General features: G+C 36.4%; 1 protein-coding gene across 4 annotated transcripts in view; it reads left to right on the top strand.

Annotated features, from left to right (window-relative positions):
• Fam126a (family with sequence similarity 126 member A) overlaps positions 1 to 14724 on the top strand; it is a 109071-nt gene that overhangs the window by 45886 nt on the left and 48461 nt on the right. For all 4 annotated transcript variants that reach the window (XM_004626460.2, XM_023709863.1, XM_023709861.1 and 1 more), the window contains exon 2: positions 3318 to 3396. In XM_004626460.2, the coding sequence (XP_004626517.1) occupies positions 3346 to 3396 (51 nt within the window). In that variant the 5' untranslated portion in view covers positions 3318 to 3345. The remainder of the gene's footprint in view (positions 1 to 3317; positions 3397 to 14724) is intronic.

Here is a 14724-nt window from a genome sequence, read left to right as displayed (position 1 = left end):
TCCCCTCTCCCTCTCCCTCTCCCTCTCCCTCTCTCTGTTGTGGCACCAGGGATCAAACTTGGGACCTCGAGCTTGCCAGGTAGCTGCTTATGCCACTGAGCTATCTCCCTGCCACTCTATATCTTTGAACGTTCTCCTCCCCAGTGCTGGGATTACAGGTGTGCACCACCATGCCTGGTCTCCATTGCCGGCTCAGCACACCTGGGTGCAGGGCTGGTGCGGCCTGTGGTGACAGAGATAGAACCCAGGTCCCTACACTTACCTAAGCAGGCCCTTGGTCTACTGAGCTATCTCACCAGCCCTTGTATCTTTTCAGTACATGGTATTGTCTTTCATTCTGGTCATAATTTGGTGTATATATGCATGCATGTGTAGTGTAATTAATTGTGCCTTTTAATTGGCATTTCCCAGGTGATTAACAAAAGTGAGTACCTTCCCTGTGTTAAGCTTCCACTTGGTTCAGTGATGATGATGCTTTTCCTATTGATTTGTTTCCCTTTTTCTTAATAACTTATATGTTCTTTCTGTGTACTGGATATAAGACTTTTTGATGTATATCTCAAATAACTTCTCCCATTCTATGACTTTGCCTTTTCATTCTTAGAGGTATCTTTTGATGAATAGAGGTTCTTACTTTTAATAATATCTAGTTTATCTTCCTCCTGAAAATCAAAGTAAAATATAAAATAAAGCATTAGACAAAATTAATATAGGTTTACCTCTTTGTGGTCAGAGTTAGAGCAGAAACTTTGACTCCCAACTTTATAGAGTCAAAGCAGGGGCTGGCGAGATAGCTCAGTGGTCTAAAGTGCCTGCTTAGGCATACTTAGGCATACTTAGGCAGGCGCAGGGTATGGCGGTTCATTCCCGGCACTACATGCGTGCCATCCCCACCCTCGGGGTGGGCTGAGCCAGCCAAAAAAAAAAAAAAGAATCGAAGCAAAGATCATCAGTTAAAGAGATTTACAGATTTACATCGGTTAAGAGATAATATGAAAAGAGTCCAGTTACTTTCTTTTTTTAGGCAGGTTTCAAATAGAAAACTTTAATTTTTCTATTCAATATGTTTTTACATAGTTTCTCTTTCTTACCATACACACTGTTTAAAATTCAGAAATGCAACTCCCGGGTCAAGCAGTGGTTTGACCACATATTTAACTTTTCCTTTTGAAACTACATTGAAATGAGAATAACAAAATTTTAGCATATTTTTTGCAGATAGAGATCAGTAGAAAAGTGATCATTTAAGGAGCAGGGCAAATACTGCAAATACTTCTTTTTTGGGTGGTGTACAAAATGGGCACCAGCAGAGGGAAGCTGGAATCTCTGGAAGTGGCGTGAAGGAGAAAAGGGGCAGGGTGCAAGCAAGATTGAGGAGGGCCAGGGCGTCTGTGTACAGGGAAGCTGACTTGCTGCACTCTACTTTCTGCACACGGGAAACCCACCGATCATGTATTTGGTGCTAAGGGAAAAGAAACAAACTAGAAAGAAAACATGATCTATAGACACTGTGAAAATTGCCAGCTCTAAGCAAAACTGCTGTATTCCAGCATTTAGGGATCATCTGTATGATTGCTGTGTACCAATGGTCCTGAAGAGAAGGCTGAGGTTTGTGAGACTCATGAACTGGAACTCCAGACCACTGGTCAGAAGATCCCAACACTCAGACCCAAGGAGTGCTACATAATCTTGAAAAACGCTCATGAGACAAAGGAGAATGACCAGAAAGAAATAAGACAAAATTACTTGCAAAATATCAGACATAATATAGAGAAAGAGAAACAACCTTACAATAACAACTACTAATAACAACTTATAATAATATATTACTAACAGCTGTATAATAACTATTGTATTGTTATCTTGACAAACCTAACAAGCTATTATATCCATGAAGCAAAGTTGAATCTCATGAAAGAAAATCAAGAAAACTAGAGAAGAATACAGAGAATTTAGAAATTAAAGATATATTACTAAAGTAAGAATCCAGTTACTTTAAAAGAGAGTGTTTCCTGGTACTGAAAACCGAGGATATAAATTTTCTCCTCTGTTGACTTTTTAAGTGAGGTAGCATGTGATCCACTGTGCTTTTGTTAACATGTTGGACATAATACTAAAGTCCAGTGGTTTCAAATAGACAGTTTTGTTAAACCAGTGGTACATTACAAATGTGTGATAATTTGGTAGTCTGACTTGATTTGAGGATAAAAGGGTTTATTTTATTGAAAAAATAGGATTCATATCATTCAGGTCTTCATGAATGAATTAATGTATAGAATGCATTCTTTGGCAAGTACCTGTGTTATTCATTAAGGTATATCTGTAAACTCTGATAGATGGTACATCAGAGATTATGAGTTTGAATTATTCTTTAGTAGCTTTGGCAGGTACTATTGTAAGTGTCCTCCCAATTGTCCTTTGGAATTGGGTTCTGTGGTGATCACTTTTTTATTGATGAAAAAGCAAGTCAAATGTCTTATTCAGAGTTATAGTACAGATAAGCAGTAGAATCTGGATTCAATCTGCAGCAGTTCTACATCAGTTTTTGCTACATTATAATGCTGATAAAAGTTAAGAAACCTGTGCATTAGAAAAGAAGTTTAGATACAGAAAAAGTTTTCCTTCAGGAAATAGTTTCTAGTTTACTTCCATGTAGATAGATGAATGAAAAAGTGTGTTATACTTTACTTAATAACATTTTGTTTAAGATCAAAATGTTTTACATTTCCTTGCACTTTCTTTTTTCCTATTTACACTTAAGTAAAGCCCAATTTTCTGAAAAACGATTGCTAAATATAGGGTCATTACTTGAATATTAAGCACTTTTACTTTGTTAAATGAATATTAAATTGGCAGAAAACCAAATGGCTTTGTTATTATTATAAAGAACTTAAGAAATAAATGAATGAACTTGCTTTAATATTTTCTATAGAGTCAGTTTTGGGTGTATCTCTTTTGATATTTTTAAACATTCAAATATTTTCTGCAATTTTAAGATGAATGATCTCTTCTGAAATTATTGAGCTAAAACTATGGAAAATCTTTTAGTATGTTTCACAACTGGCATTCCTGAAAGCTAAATAAAAATTGCAGAGCCTGTTTCCTCACATTATGATATTTATATTTTTGTCAAAATGTTTTATATTTAAGGCCTGTTTGTATACATTTGTCTCAAAATGAATGTAGTGAGTTATTCTTGAAGTCTTTAATTTTACAAATAAGTAACTTATCTTTATAAGAGTATGTTTATCTTTATGATAATCTGACTGAGTAAAATAAATTCAAATTTTTGACAGTTTTCTGTGTTTAATTTTCAGATTGAAGGCTTGGAACACATGTGGAAAGATGTTCACTTCAGAGAGAGGGGTTGTGGAAGAATGGTTGTCAGAATTTAAGGTAATATTTATTGTTCTAGTCTATTACAAAGAAGGTTTGCCTGTGTTTAAATTTCAGTGGTTCTTTAAATTTTATTTATATGAAAGGTCAAATAGTCATGGGAGAAGTGTGTTCTAGCATATATTTTTTTCTCATTAACTTTATTGAAAGTCAATAATTATATAGCATATTAAAAATTGTAGACAAATATTGAAATGTGAAAGATAAAAGATGTAAACAGTGAACTTTAGAGAAATATTTCTGAAATTAATACATAGCATGAGATTAATAGATTTCACATTGTAAATAAATTTTTTACAAACTTAAATGAATATAACAATAAAAATAAAAAAAACAATAAAAATTGTCCAAGATAAAAATGAAGAGGGCAAGGAGAAAAGCTAGGAAACATGATAGGGGCAAAGCCATACATTTATACATACAAGATGGGTAAGGCAATGATCCTGAGAACTATCAGCAGGTTGTTGAATCTAGCAGTTACTGGGTGGGATTCTCACCATGACTAACTATATATGCTGATACATGTTAACTGAGTGACTGCACCGAAGATAGTAATGTGTAATAGTGGGATCATGCTTGGAATGCCTGTCATTCTGGTCTTCTAAATATGTACTGCTTGTCATGACTTACCAATTATGGCCAGACTGTATCTCAAGTAAATGTTTTTTGTTTTTTTTTTAAGATGTTCCATCTTACGCCTAAGATGTTTGATACTCAGATAGTGAGGTTAAACCCACCTGCATATGTAGGGCAATAATAAGCTTCTCTTCTGGAGGATTAACAACCTAAGTTTGCAGACCAAAAATTAGAGAAAAAGAAGGGCTGCAAGGACAGCCAACATTTTGGCCCTAGCCTTTCGAGGTCAGTGAGGACTCAGGATATAGGAGAACCTGTACTGTAACGTCATGTAACTCAGTTGTGCCCCAAATTTTCTGATCAAGGAGATTATGGGGCCACAGAGGAAAGTGATCGATGATGTAGAGTGTGCCTAGAGAGAATCACATGGAGAGAAAGCATTCTTTCAGGCTCTCTCAGAGAGCAAATTGTTCAAGCAATGGCCGTCATTCATCCACATGGCTGACACTGACAAAGGATCTACAAAATGCAGTACAGGGTTTTGGGATAAGTCCTGAGGGGACTTGACTGACTGTGTCAGATACAAAAGTTACATTTTTTGTTATATAGGTCTTGCTTTATCTTGGTCTTAAGCATCCAGCAGAAAAGTGTAGAAACAAGGTATGAAAAGTGAAACCATGTTAATATGCTGAGCTGTGGAAGGCTCAAGTCATCAGATTCAGACATTGCCAGTCTTACAGATAACCTACTACTATTATGGACTACTGGACTATACTGGAATATTTTGCTGAATTCATGCACCTACAATATTTAAATGACAATGGAATACCCATCTCTGACAAAACTGAACAAAAAAAGGTGATATATACAAAATAGAATAGATATAGAGCTACTTTCTCCTAATTCAATAAGAAGAAAGATCTGTACTAATAGTGTTTGGACTGGATATCATGTCTGCATCTTGTGCTATGAATGACTACTACAAAGACAACAATATACAATGTATTAATTTTTGTAACTCTCCTACCAACCTGTTTTGAAGCTTTCACATTGCAGTTTTTTTCTCAATAAAATTAAAAAAGATAAAAATGAAGAAGAATTTACATATCAGTCATATAATAGTTCACTCTGTACCAAAATCAAGAAACTTATGTTCATATAATTGGAATTCTCAAAGTAGAAAGGGTAGGCAATAAATATTTAAAGATTTAAAATTACTGGGGCTGAAGAGATAGCTCAGTAGAGTAAGTGCTTGCCTGGCAAGTGCAAGGGCCTGAGTTCAATCCCCAGTTATGCAAAAAAAAAAAAAAGATTTAAAATTTCTGAGTTTAATTGAAATTATAGTACCAAATTTCTAAGAAAAATGAACCTTTTTCACAATAAATTTGAATAAAATCATACCAAGATACACAAAAATGAAATTGTCCAAAATTGTAAAGAAAAAATCATTAAAACATATACGTAAAAAATATTAGCTATGGAAGCATAAAATTAAATAGCATCTTATTCCACATTAGAAAAAAAAAGAGCAAGTGTGTGAGAAATTAGACTAATTAATTCAAAGGGTGAAAGAAAAAAAATCTGTCCTCATTGAATTTTATGCTTAGTAAACATACATTTCAAAACTAAAAGTAAAATATTTTCTGGTTATACAAACTTGAAATATTCTAATACCTCTGGACTCTAGCATATCTTAATAAAGATTTGTTTACACATAGTAACCTTTTCTAGGAAGTTCCTTTCTTCTGAGTGGTTCAAGTTTACTCATTTGTTTATTTTCTCTCTCACAGCTGTACTACCAAGAATAGTTATGAATGGTGATGTCATTCTCCAATGTGTATGCATTATTTATTGATAAAATGCTTCTTCCATGGGGGGTGTGGTGGGCAGTGGAACTGGACAGGACTGACAATGAAGGAAAAATGGGAAGATATTTCCCAGCTGTCCACTAATGAGACAGCTCATTGGGTCATCCAGTGACTGTAAGATGAGTACACAATCTTTGAGTAGTTGATAAAGAAAATGAAACACTTATCTTAGGAACTTTTCTGTGTGATAGCTGAAATTGTATTCCTTAAACCGTCTAATTCCTTTCCCCTTCCCTTATGTGTCATGTAATTATGTGAGTGTTATCATAAGCCAGAGAAGTGAAGAGTTTGGGCTATAACTTTCACTTTGATTTAATCCAGCCCTATGAGTTCTGTGTTGAAAATCAAAGCTGATTCTCTGTGTCAAAGTGACAGGAGGGAGATATTTCATTCTTACTGATATATGTTTAAATAACAAAGTTTTGTTGATCTATGATTTTAGACGACAAGTCTTCTCAGTGAGTAAGAATATAATAGTCACTCTAAATAGGAGATTGTAACATTTTCAGTTGCAGTGTCTTCTTGGGAGAAGCAATGTTTTCTGTAAATTTTTAGGTGGCCCTCTTTGTCTCTGTTGTCTAATGCTGATGACTGGCTGGGAGATTTTTACTTTCTTGTGTTTTTTAGTCATGAATTTAAATCTTATTTATTTATTTATTTATTTATGTATTTAGTACAGGGTCTCATTACGCAGCTCAGACGTATAGTGATCCTCCTGTCTCAGTCTTCATTTCTTGTTTTTCTTTAGTCATGAATTTATTTTGTTTTGTTTTCTTTTTTTTTAAATTTATTTATTTATTTTGTGTGTATGTGGTGAGCTCAGCCCACCAGGGGGTGGGGCTGGCTGGCACGTGGTGCTGGGGAATTGAACTGCGGTCCCTGTGCTTTGCTTAGCTTAGCTTGTTCTAAGTAGGTGCTTTAGACCACTGAGCCATCTCACCAGCCCCTATTTTTGTTTTCAGTATTTGAGATTTTATCAGTTGTGTTGATGATCAATATACATGATTCACTTTTTACACAATTCTTAACACACATACTAAAAAAAGCCATGTATTGTTGTTCAGTCATTTCAATAACTCTTCAAATGTAGAGGAAAAAAAAAATGAGGCCGGGGAGATGGTTCAGTGGAATAAGCACTTCCCTGGCAAGCACAAGGGCATGAGTTCAATCCCCGGTTCTGCAAAAAATAGAAAAAAAAAAAAAAAAAGTGTAGAGGCAAATTTTCTGTAAGAGGATTGAGTACCATTATCTTCAAATGCTGACGAAGTGTTAATTAAGTCCCACCAATTCACAATTTTGTATCACATACACTACATATAAAAATTTTTGATCTTTCACAGCACATTAACAAAATGAGGCAAACTGGACTACCACTACCGAAGATGTTACAGAGTGTACAGGATTCTGACAGGGCAGCAATTAGGAAGTAGTTTTCTTTAGGAAACAATTCTACTAAAAACATGGCAATAGAAGTCATTTAAAATATCCAAGACATATTAAATGCATGGCTGTAATTCCAAATTGCCATTTAGTATGCTTTGTATTACAGGATATAAACTAACCCCCACCTATGGAATGTTAAGCTGATATCCAATAGTCAAAGCCTGCCATAATTCAATATCCCACTATTTGTGGTTGTACCAAAAAGTAAACAACCAGAGAATGATTTCACCTCTAAAAAAAAAATTCTTTACACTTAAAAAATGCAATGAGGTGAGATTCTCTCCTTTTAAAAAATGTTTCTAGGGGCTGGTGAGATGGCTCAGTGGTCTAAAGCACCTACTTAGAACAAGCTTAGCAAAGCACAGGGACCGCAGTTGAATCCCCCAGCACAACATGCCAGCCAGCCCTGCCCCCTGGTGGGCTGAGCTGGCCACACACACACACATAAATAAATAAAAAATAATAATAAAAAAAAATGTTTCTAGAGCTACTAAAAAACTTGCATTTACAAAATAGTTGATAAGAATATTCCTCTGGATTGTACAAGAAAGGAGACAGGGAGCACTGATAAGAGATGGCTTGTGATTAATCAGACTTGGCTTCTTTCTCTTCTGCTTCATCAGAAGCTGCACTCTCCTCATTTTAGTTTCTCCATTTTCTTCAGGTAAATCTTCCTCAGCTTCTTTTTTCTTTTCTTTTCTTTCTTTCTTTCTTTCTTTTCTTTTCTCTCTCTTTTTTTTTTTTTTTTTTTTTTTTGATTAGCCACTTCAGCCAGTTTTCCCTTGGCTCCCGTTTTCCCTTTTGCTTGCACTTTTTTGTTTGAAGATTTACCCTTTCCCTCTCCCTTTTTTGGCTTCGTTTCCACTTTAGCCAGGACAACCTTGCCTATCTACTCTTGGGCTCCTCCTTCACCACCCCTACAGCCCAGCTGATCTTCCTCTTGGGCATCTTGGCGGGTGGGGGTGGGGGCTTGTGGAAGGTGGAGGTCGAGGTGCATGGGAGCCTCGCCAAGCTACCCTCAACCACTGCCGTTCCTTCCGCCACCAGACTTAGTCATGAATTTAAATCATTTATTTATTTATTTATTTATTTATTTATTTATTTATTTATTACAGGTTCACTATGCAGCTTGGACACATAGTGACCTTCTTTTCTCAGCCTACCCAGGTCACCAAGCTATCTTCCCAGCCCCTTAGTCATTAATTTAAAAGCTATCATAGAATAATAGTGGAGTGTTGCAAAAACATCCAATATATACTGTATATGGTGCTTTCTACATATTTTAATAGTTAAAATTTTGTGAGATTTTTTCCCCTGCTTATGTTATCTTTGTAAATAAGCATTTGAGATGTTTTAATACCTTTTTTCTTCCTGTTTCAAAAGTGTTTAATATGGTTTGCTATGTTTTGTCACTTGGGATGGGACAGGTTGATGGAAATTGTCAAGTTTAATAGCTGAGTACCATTTCTTCTACAGCATTCTTATGCTTAATGTTGAAGTAAAATTGCTGAAGCAAATATAGCCAGTTACTCATTCTATAAGATGGGAAGTGTAAGTGCTGGTGAGATAGCTCAGGGGACTAAGCGCCTGCTGAGACAAGCACAGGCACTGGGGTTCGATCCCCAGAACCACATGCCGTGCCAGCCCTGCCCCTGGGTGTACTGAGCAGGCAACAGAGATGGGGCGTGGTGGCACACACCTGTTATCCCAGTGCTGGGAGGCTGAAAACAGGAGGATCACTATGAGTCTCAGTGTGCAGTGAGACTCTGTACCAATTACATAAATAAAAGAAAATAAGATGGGGAAAGAAGATATGTTACATGGTGGGTCATAAAGGAGGGGTTAATAACTGAAAATTGTAACTGCATCATATAACTGAAGATGATGACAGGCCAGGGAGATGGCTCAGTGGAATAAGCGCTTCCCTGGCAAGTGCAAGGGCCTGAGTTCAATCCCTGGTTCCGCAAAAAAAAAAAAAAAAAAAAAAAAAAAAAAGATGATGACTGCTTCCCTTTCATGCACATTTGTTTGTTTCTTCTTTCCTCCTCTTGACTTGGCCTGTAGGGTAGGGACCTAGGAAGTGCAGTAGGGTGGACTGAGGGGGAGGACTGCTGCATTGGCATAGTGTGTGTACCTCATGTCTGAGGAAGTGGGTGATGTGAAAGGTTATACAAAAGCCAGTCAGAGATGCTGTGTTGGTAGAGTGGTTATACTGAGCAAAAAAGTAAGTATATTGAGAATAACAGGAAAGAAGTTTCTTTTTGTCTGAGAGAGGAATTACAAATACAGAATGGGGAATGTCAAGAAACAACTCTACAGTTTTAGGTTGTTATGGGAAGAATAAATATAAATGCATGGATTCCAAGTATGTATATAATAAACATACATTTGTCTATTCATATGTGTATGCATATATTCCTAGCACTGTTCACAAAAAATACCTAGAAGCAATAATATTCCAGGAGCAATGAATATAGCCCACTCTTGGTTTTGATTTCTACTAAAAGAAACCAAAGTCTAAAAAAATAAAAGTTTTATCTAAGTAATATTTTATTAGCAAGATTTATATTATCTAGGTAGCAATATTTTACTTATTAAATTTTTAAGTTTAACGCAAAGGTAAGAAAATGGTTCCATCGGGAGGAGGAAGTATAATCACAGGCCACATGGAATAAAAGTAGTTTAATTTAGTTCTTCCAGTTCGAGGTTAAATCTACCCAATTTTCAAACAAATTAGTCTCATCAGTGTTTTAAGGTATCTTCAAGTCTAAGTTATAGCCAGTTCAAGGGAAGGTATTTCCTTGGTTAGTTTGGTGGGCATTCCTAAAAGTTACTTGAGTGGTTTTTTTATGGGGGGGGGGTTGGTACTGGGGATTGAACATTGAGTGTTATTTTGAATTAAGTCAATGTGTATTGAATTCAGCTCTGTATTTGATAAAAAGAGCAAGATTATCAGGCTAAGTTAACAGAAGTAATAAAAGGTAGAAAGATGCTTAGAAGCAAATCTAAGTAAGAAATTAGAGTAACTTGTCTTTTTTTAATTTTTTTTATTTTTCAACAAATAATACACTGCATATATTCTTCTTAGTGGTTAATTGCTGTACAAGATGCGGACTTGCGATCCTACTTACAAACACCATTAGAACAAATCATTCTATTCATTAACAGAATGTAACTATATATCTATCCCAGCCACTTTGAATACACAGATACAAAATGGACATTCATCTGTATACCCCATTTTTTCTAAGTTCCGTTATTGAATATTATAGGTGTGTAAACTCAGCAAAATATTCTAAAAGAGTCCAGTAGCCCATAATAGCATTGGGTCTTCTGTTTAACTGGCAATATCAGAAATTATTGACCTGAGTCCCCCACAGCTCAACTTAACAGAATGGCTTTATTTCTTATAATTTCGTCTTCATACTTTTCTGCTGGATGGTTAAGACCAAGGTAAAGCAGGACCTATGCAACAAGAGTTGTAGCTTTTTGGTCTGAGAAGGTCAGTGAAATGCCCTCAGGATTTGTCCTGAGATCCTGTACCTCAGATTGTAGAACCTTTATCAGTGCAGCCATGTGGATGAGTCACGGCCAATGCTTGGCCAATGTGCTCTCTGTGAAAGCCTGAGAGAGTATCTTCTCCCCATGTGACTCTCCTTAGGCCCACTCTATGTCATCGATCACTTTCCTCTTTGGCCCCATAATCTTCTTGATCAGAAAATTTGGGACATAGAGTAACTTGTCTTTTAAAATTATTTGTAGCTGCAGCAACACCAGGAAGCTTCGCTGATAGACGTGGCAAACACACTGAGCCCGAGGCCACTCCTTCCGGTGTACGTGGTGCCACGGCACTTTTTCCAGGCTATGTAGATTTGTATTTTTACACAAAGATTAAGCTGTTTAGTTTTATATTTGTATAGTCTTATGACCTTTTGCTATAAAGTTCACGAAAAACCTTCCATGTCAATAAATATGTACCTATGTAAAAAATAAATAAATAAATAAATAAAATTATTTGTGATATTAAATTAGATGTTTTAGTTAAATTATTTAAGAAAGGAAGTTTTGGGGTGTGTATGTACTTTTAGATGATCCTATTTGGTGGTTTACCTTGGAACATAAGACTAGGTTCAGCAGGCCCTTTACGTTTCTACTATAAATTTATACTTTAGTGTAATGGTAGCCAGCTGTTCATCTTAGTGCCTTTCTCTGAGGGATACAGGAAGCAATCCATGTGTTTCCTCACTTGGGATAGTGAATATCAAGGAGTGTGCACATGTGCAAAAATGCCAAAACAGGGTTTGGGCCCAGCTTTATGTTCCATCAAACTAGTTTTGCGTATGTTTATGTACGCATCACAGAGGGTCCAATAGACCCATACCATTCCAGGATTTGTTTTTAAAAAACAAAGCTTTCTTTTGATTTTTCTGGTAGAAGTAGCCCAATTCACTACAGTGACACATGAAAAAAGCAGATTTGCAAGTTTTGGAGAAGATCAAAAGTGAATCATCAAATTACTCATGTATGGATGATGCAGAAGACCCATTGTAGTAAAATACATTCTTTTGTAACAGTAGAGTGGTGTGGGTGCGTGATGATGATGACAGTGATGACTGATGTTAGCTGTGTGAGCCAAAGTTCCTTTGACAGTGAAATGGATCAATAATTGACTGACACAAGGGCTAGCTAAAGCTCCTGCTTAGGCATAGCACAGCAATTGGGGTTTGATCCCCAGCGTGCCATGCTGGCCCCACCCCCAGGGCACTCTGAGATGGTGATTGAGACTAGGCATGGTGGTGCATGCCTGTAATCCCAGTGCTTGGGAGGCCAAAAACAGGAAGACTACTACGAGTCCAATCTATGTAGTGAGACCTGTAGACACTGTACTAAAATACATTTAAAAAAAAATTGACTGATACATGGGGAATGCAGACCTTCTCAATTCAGATGACAAAGAACCCCAACAGTGTGAGTACATATTTGAGTAGTTAAAATGTTGTGAAATAGCTGTACAGTCAGATGGAACAATCCAACGTTAGAATTAAGTCCAAAAATATAGTGAAGGTCTTGGGAGAGGTGAAATGTATTGGACAGAATGCCAGAATGCCAGAATGCCAGAATGCCATTCATTGTTGGCAATTATAACAGACAAAATGCTAGAAGGTGCTGTGAAATTTGCAAAGGCTGAAAGCAAGTAAAATATTCTATATGCACCAATAGCCACATTCAAAAGTGTACTTATTATGAGACCCCACTAGCTGAACTGAAAGCATTCATAAGTCTGTGTACTTAGCACAGATTTCTCATAGTGACTGCAGGAATATAAAAGCCTTATGGAAAAGTGATGGGTCAAAATATGACATAAAAATTATGCCCCTGGAGATATGAAGACTTATTATTCTTTAAATTTAGACATTTATCCTGGAACTTAGCCCTTAGGTCCTTATTTGTGTAGTAATCAAATGATGTTGTGAACAGACTTGTTCTCATCTCCTGCACTAATTGGAATGTGATACTCAAAAATTGGTTTACTGGATTCCAATTGATATTACATTTGCTAACAGAGCACAAATTGACCAACAGAGGAACAAAGCAGAAATTTCAAATGAAGTGTTGCAGTTCAAAGCAGAAACTTGTATAAAACAATATTTGAATTTCAGAAAGATATAACATTGACCTCATATATGGCAAAGAAAAACAAACTGTTACTGCTGATGTCAACATTTCACCATGATGGAAATATTGATAGGGCAGCCTTGACAAAACAGAAGCCTGGGGCTGCAGAGATAGCTTGGCAGGCATAAGTGCCTGCCTGGCAAGTACAAGGTTCCAAGTTCAATCCCTGGTACTGCATGCTGTGCCAGACTCTGGCATCCCAGGTGTGCCGTGCCAGCTCTGAAACCAGGCATGGTGGCATACGCCTGTAATCCCAGCACTAGTGAGGGAGAGACATTAGGACCATTAAGAGTCCCTACTGTGTAGTGAGACCCTGTATCAGGAAAAAGAAAACAATAAAACCTCTGCAAGCCTGGGATAGAAACTTAACAACAAAATGTGGTGTAGATGTTGTGATGAATCATGTAGCAACTATATCATTTTAAACACAAAGCATTGGTCAATAGTTGGGTTGTACTCGATCCTATGCACATGTAGCATAAATAGTTTGATATTCTACAGAGAAAATAACAAAGGCAAAATATCATGGAGAAGTTTTCTTAGAGGATTGCGACTGGAGCTTATACAAGATCATTTATAGCAGAGGAAAAACAAGATGTTTCTGCTCAAGGAACTGCAAAAAAAAAATTGTAGAGCACACTGGTGAGCTGACAGGAGAACAGGCAGGTGCAGCCTGCCTGCCATAACAACAGGAAAACAAGATGTCAACTGTGCCCTACAAAAAAGTACAGGAAAACAAAACATAAGTGCTATCATTGTAAACGATACTTGTGTATGGAGCATGCAGTTGCCATGTGTGAAGACTACCTTGGGTGTGACAGTTGAAGCAAAGCTTACTTTTGTGGTGGACATTGTGTCTACACTGTAATTTCACACAGGTTTTTATTTTTTATGTTATCTTTTAGGTTTTGTAAGCAAGTAAATAGCTGATGTGAAAATGTTGATGTCTATTCTAAGCACTTATTACGTATTTGATATTGTATTGACATATTTACCTGCTAAGTGCATATTGTACAGTGTCGTAAGAGCCAGACATGGTGGTGAGCACCTGTAATCCCGGCACTCAGGAGACTGAGGCAGGAAGATCACTGTGAGTTTGAGGCCAGCCTAGGCTCCAAAGTGAATTCAAAGCCAGGATAAACTGCATAGTGAGATCCTGACTCAAACAAACAAACAAACAATATAATAGGAAGCTCCAGACAAAACAGGACAAGACTGCCATATAGGAAAGGAACGATAAGCATACATGCTGACAGTTGAAGCAAAGCTTATTTTTGTGGCAGAGTTCTATTGGTATTTAAATTTTAGCTCATATAGGAGTTTATTTCTGATGTTATCTTTAAGTTTTGTAAGCAAGTACACAGCTGATGTGAAAATGTTGATGTCTATTCTACACATACAATAAATATTAAAAATAATAATTTACTACGTTGATATTTCATATTCTTGTTAACTACACACTGTATATTAAAATAAGAACCTCCTGAAACACAGAAAGACCACTGAGATGTCAAGTATATCCTACAAAAAGGTCAGGAAAGCAAAAGACATGTGCTATCATTTTAAGTGATGAGTGTGTATGGAGCATGCTGTTGTCATGTGTGCAGACTGTCTTAGTTGTGATAATAAAGATTATTTTTTGAGTGCTATTGGTATTTTCATTGTAGTTTACATGGCAATTTATTTCTGATGTTCTTTTTTTAGACTTTGTACACCAAAAATGAGTTGATGTTGAAATCTTTGATGCTTTTTTAAAATTTTTTTA

Source organism: Octodon degus, unplaced genomic scaffold (assembly GCF_000260255.1).
Source record: "Octodon degus isolate 3935 unplaced genomic scaffold, OctDeg1.0 scaffold00015, whole genome shotgun sequence".
Taxonomy (NCBI): Eukaryota; Metazoa; Chordata; class Mammalia; order Rodentia; family Octodontidae; genus Octodon; species Octodon degus.
This window is presented reverse-complemented; position numbering and strand designations above follow the sequence as displayed.